Source organism: Orycteropus afer, unplaced genomic scaffold (genome assembly GCF_000298275.1).
Source record: "Orycteropus afer afer isolate SDZICR_OR568_19922 unplaced genomic scaffold, OryAfe1.0 scaffold00303, whole genome shotgun sequence".
In the NCBI taxonomy this organism is placed as follows: Eukaryota; Metazoa; Chordata; class Mammalia; order Tubulidentata; family Orycteropodidae; genus Orycteropus; species Orycteropus afer.
This window is the reverse complement of record NW_006921890.1, coordinates 1,977,484-1,983,133: the sequence shown is the minus strand read 5'-3', so window position 1 is coordinate 1,983,133 and position 5,650 is coordinate 1,977,484. Positions and strand designations below refer to the sequence as shown.

The 5,650-nt window shown below is 43.0% G+C and overlaps 1 protein-coding gene across 1 annotated transcript in view; it reads right to left on the bottom strand.

Moving 5' to 3' along the window:
- The window catches only part of CTNND2 (catenin delta 2), a 1,230,080-nt gene that overhangs the window by 82,078 nt on the left and 1,142,352 nt on the right, over positions 1-5,650 (bottom strand). Inside the window, exon 20 of the mRNA XM_042782401.1 lies at positions 1,941-2,025. Within this exon, the coding sequence (XP_042638335.1) occupies positions 1,941-2,025 (85 nt within the window). The remainder of the gene's footprint in view (positions 1-1,940; positions 2,026-5,650) is intronic.

The window sequence follows — 5,650 nt, the reverse complement described above, 5'->3', positions numbered from 1 at the left end:
TTCTGCTGTGCATAAGGTCGCTATGAGTCGGAGACGACTTGATGACACTTAACAACAACAACCAACATAGAAAATCACTATGATGGGAAAGGCATGCAACTGTTTAACCAAGACTGTACAGTGTCTAGAAGATGTCTCCCATCAATGCACATGAGCAGGAGAATGTGTTTCAGCAAAGGAGAAATGGGTGGATCAGAGGAAAGTGGAGTGTCTTCAAGGCAGGAACATTTCACTGAGATTTAGAGCCCCTGATTCAGAACGACCAGCTCCTTTCCAGTTTCTAGCATGTTCTACATGTTCCACTCCCTGCTTTGTCAAAAGACCCTTTCCTGTAGAGACTTTGTTTGGTCCCTGGAGGTCCAAGAAGGAGCTAAGTAAGTAGGCCAATTGAGAATTTAAAAAAATAGAGGAGGGTACCCAAAACTATGTGGATGGAAGGTTTAGCCCAATGTGCAGAATGCTTAGGAAAGGCTCCAGTTCATGCAGAATATTCTTCTAATACTTTCTTTATGCAATATCTATTTCAATTATATCCCATCTCTTTTTCTAGAATAGGAACATTTTGAAAGAGAAATATATGGGCTAAACTCTATCAACGTTTAGTACAGAGTAAGGAATGCTTAAGGGAAGTGGGAAGGCCTTGGAGAAATCTAGAATTAGATTATAACTTAGTAGAAACAGTTAGGAAATATTTACTTATTCCCATTGTCTTAGAAATAGATAAATTTCCTCTCTGGCAAGATGAGTCTCACTATGATGTGAGCTTCTCGCTATTGTCCTGTATCTCTGCTGCCCAGTCAGCCGGGTGCATACCAAGGCTAGGGGTAGGGGCAGTGGCAATGACCTTGGCTCCTTCTTTCCTTTGGTGAGGTTGTAAGGGGTGGCTGTATGCAGTTGTTGAAAGAAGCCCATACTTCCTTACTACGTACATGCCTTCTGAATCCCTGCCCTGCGATCAATGCCTTCTCTCCCTTCCTTGCACGTTAACACTGTTCTCTACCCATCATGGGTTCACCAATCAGTGAAGTTTTAAAAACACTATTGCTGGTCTGGAAACAACAAAACAATAGCTCCTGGGTGAGGTGGTTCAACAATTTCCCTCTCTTAACATATGGGTCCCTAAGAGTTGGAATCGACTTGACAGCAACTAATGCTAACCACAAAAGGGAGTCCCTAGGTGGTAGAAACATTGAACATGCTCAGCTGCTAACCAAACATTGGAGGTTCAAGTCCACCCAGAGGCACCTTGGAAGAAAGGCCTAGAGAACCACTTCCAAAAAATCAGCCACTAAAGACCCTACAAAGCACAGGTCTCCTTGGACATACCTGGGGTCAGCACGAGTTGGAGTTGACTTGATGACAACTGTTTTAACAGCAGGAACATAAGTTACACATCATTTATTTAGTGACCCCCTTTGGGTTTCCGAGGCAGTAAATCTTTACTGATGCAGGTTGCCCAGTCTTTCTTCCACAGAGTGGTTGGTGGGTTTGAACTGCCACCCTTCGGCTTAGCAGTCAAATGCCTTAGGTCCTATATCACCAGAGCTCCTTATTTATTTAGCAGTATTTGGAAACAGGTGTAGGATGAAAATTTCTAGATGTGCCAGTTTCTTCATAAGCTGTCATTTATAAACCATCTTGGGGATGAAATCCCCTGGAAATGTATGATACAAACTCGTGCCTGCCTCAGGAGAGTATGCTGAACAAATGCCGAGCCTGGCTTCAGATCTACAGTTGTCATTAGGAACATGAGCTCTTCTACCCTGTGCAGTGGGGCGAGTGGTGGCTCAGTGGTAGAATTCTCACCTGCCATGTGGGAAACCCAGGTTTGACTCCTGGCCAAGGCACCCCATGCACAACTACCACCCATATCTCAGTGGAGCCTCACTGTTAAAGGTCTGCATGTAAGTCCTGAGCCACCAAGGGGACGCCGGCCTTACCTTTTTGTAGAGACTCCTCAGGTCTCGGTACTGCCACATGCTGTTGAGGACTTGAGATGCAGCCTTGACCACTTTGGGAGAGTGTCTGGTGAAGAAAAGACATGGAATGCAAGGTGGTGAGTGGGCAGCTGAGCTCCAGAGTGACATGACTTTGCCAAGAAATTCCTGGCTCTTTTCGTCTTAGTCTTACTAGTCTCCAAACTCACTCTCATCAACACACCCATGACGGGGAGCGACAGGAATGCATTACTTTTTGGATAAAGACTTTTCAACCTGCCACACCAAGAGTGTTTAGTGGCAGTGAATCAAAGTGCAGCAATTCCAGGGTGGTGGATATAGTTAAGCACTCAGCTGCTAATCAAACGGTTGGAGGTCTGAGTCCACCCAGAGGCACATTGGAAAAATCAGCCACTGAAGACCCCATGGAGTACGGTTCTAGTCTGATACATGCCAGGGTGCCATAAGGTGGAACTGGCTCGATTGTAACTGGTTAGTCAAAATCCAGATTTAGTGTTTCCGTGATGAAATGGAAAGAGAAATAATACAAAACGGTGATTAGGAAAGGCCAGATTCAGGGATTCTAATGGGAGTGCTACGCAACGCCTTTGGAGTCAGAAGATAAAAGATACTCATCTTCTCTCCTGACCAGGAGGGCTAGACCTTCCTATGTGATGATGGGTGCCAGATACTGGTCGTGAATGCAGATATGCATATGCTAGCACACACACTGCCACACACACATGGACGCATGTGTGGCTGCACACACACGGGTGCACACACACTCTCTTACAAGCATCTGTGAAAAAAGTCCTGTATCCACTTGGAGTCCTGTGCTGGGGATGAAAGACAGAACCCAAGGCCATGGCCACCTTCCTAGACAAGTGGTTCTTAACACTTCCAAGCCACACGTCCCTTCGGAAATACAACCAACTATTTTGTCTTTTGGGTTACTCCTCCCTGCACCTAAAAACAGAGACTTGGTCACAGAGTCTATATTGATTTCTTGGAAGTCACCGCAGCTGGTGGTCATGGAAACTATTAGCTACTTGCTGATTTTGTGTTCCCGTGGTGTGGTTTCATGCAGTGTCACACTGCCCGACTCTAGATGCTGCCATTCACATGTGGCAATCTCAGGCTGGCAGCACATGTTTTCCCCAGGGAACCAGATGGTGAATATTTTGGCTTTGTGGGCCATGAGGTTTTTGTTGCAGCTACTCAACCCTCTCATTGTAGCAAGAAGGCAGTTGTAGACAATACTAAAGGGATGAGTGTGGCTGTATTCCAATGAAATGCAATTTACAGTCACAAGTGACAGGTCTGCCCTCCCTTGGCCTTTGTGAATGGCGACCCCTGGAGTTGAGCAGATCACAGACATTCAGATAAACCCCAATGTTAATGACAATCCTGGTCAGGACAGAGGCCCAAATCAGAGAATATGTGATTTGAGAGCAAAAATGCCTTTGAAATGAAATAAAATGCATGACCTCTGAAATAGGATTTAAGTCGATTATTAGATGGGATGAGGTTGAGGTTGGATTCGAGAGCCTAAGTAAATGTGTGGTGCAAGAACTGCTTTCTGGAATGAAATTATAGGATGCCAATACAGGATTATTACTGTAGGACATCTATTATCATAGGATATCACCACTTGTCCGTCAGTTGGTCGTACCGTGGTAGCTTGCATGTTGCTGTGATGCTAGTGAGGCTGGAGGCTATGTCACCAGTATTTCAAATACCAGCAGGGTCACCCAGGGTGGACAGGTTTCAACAGAACTTCCAGACCAAGACAGATTCAGAAGAAGGAAGGGGCCATCTACTTCGCAAAGAATTGGTCAATGAAAACCTTATGAATAGCAATGATGGATTGCTTGGGTATAGCAAGGATTCTGAGGATGATGCATGACTGGGCAGTGTTTTGTTCTGCTGCACATAGGGTCGCTAGAGTCAGAGCTGATTCAACGGCATCTGACAACAACAGCAATGATACATGGTAGATGTTTTTCTGGGTCTTCACAGTTGTTATTTAGAACAGGTAAGCTTAAGGGATTTTCTTATTTTTTTTTTTTAACATCCATTCACTTCAGAGTGACAGTAACAGTCACTCATTATCATCCTTACTGAGAGGGAACTCAACTTTGAGTAGTGTTTGAACGTCTGTCGGTTACATCACTTATACCGTTCTTATCAATTCCAAAAAGTGTCCATGAAAGATGACCTGTATTGAGGTAACAGATGTATCTTCTTTTCATTAAACCGACTTGTTAAACGACTTGCCAATTTGTGATAGTGTCCTTAATGCAACACTGAATTTCTTTGATTTAAAGGCATAAAGTGCTAGACCTTCTCAGGGACACAGGCATGGGTGCATTTCATTCTTACATAATCAATGCTGGACAATGATTATGTGTTCCATTTTGCTGCATTTTATATTGATGAGCTAGACATGTCTCCATGAAAACAGTCCTACAAATCTAGAGCCGGACCCATTCACATTCAGGTGCTAAGTGTCGCTGAAACACATTCAGTATGCATAATTCCCTGACATGGTGCAATTTTTGTTTTTGCATTTTGCTTAGTTATGAAATAGAGGCCGTGACTGTGTAATGAAGAGCAGATTTAACCTCTCAATTAAAATGCCAAGACATCAGTTATAATCACATTTGAAGGTTACAGAATTATTTGCTATCTTTTCAGACTTTAATTTTGATCCACTAGACTGATACCATAGCAACTTCTCCTTGAAGAAGTATAGCTATTGATTGAAGGACTTTAACAACTGAGTGTTTCTAATGTGACACATGATTATCACCCAGGTCACAATATAGAATTCGATACTGACAAGTCATAGTTGAGACTGTTAATAGCTTTTCTGTTTTATGACAAAATACAGTGACACCTTCTACACTATTTCCTATATAACTGTTAAAATAGGAAAAAAAAAAAAGTGTACTTTTTGCAAGAGATGGATGATATACAATGTCCATAATACGTGTTTAAAAATGATGTGAAAAGAGTAACAGAAAGTTATTAAAACTCTGAAGTGATGAGCCTATGACTCCTTTAAGAGTCAGTAGGAACTTCATGGCCCTGGATCTTCACCAGAGCTGTCCAATCAGGGGCGGCTGAAGACGTCTGCTGGGACAGTTCATGGTGGCCACTCAACAACGATGCAGCAGTAACAGGAAACCCAAAACACCAAGCCCAGGGGTTGTACTTGCAAAATACAGTGGATTGGACTTTCAAACAGTCATGATCTGAAACTCACCAGTTTGATCCATTAATGTCATTGAGTATTGAAGCTTCTATGTATTTACTTTATTTTTTAAAACTTTTTATTGTGATTTGAGTGAAAGTTAAGGAGCTCTGGTGGCTCTGTGGTTAGAGCATTGGGCTACAAACCAAATGGTCAGCAGTTTGAATTCACCAGCCACTCTGGAGAAAGATGAGGCAGTCTGCTTCCATAAAGATTTGCAGCCTTGGAAATCCTATGAGGCAGTTCTACTCTGTCCTATACGGTCCCTATGAGTCAGACGGCAGTGGTTTTGACTTGCTTTGGAGTACAAGTTAAAGAGCAAATTGGTTTTCCATTGAACAACTCATACACATTTTGACTTGTGACACTGATTACAATCTCAACAATGTAACAGCACTCTTCCCACTTCCTCCCTTTGTTTACCATTTCCATTTGTCCTTCTTTCTTATCCTTTTTT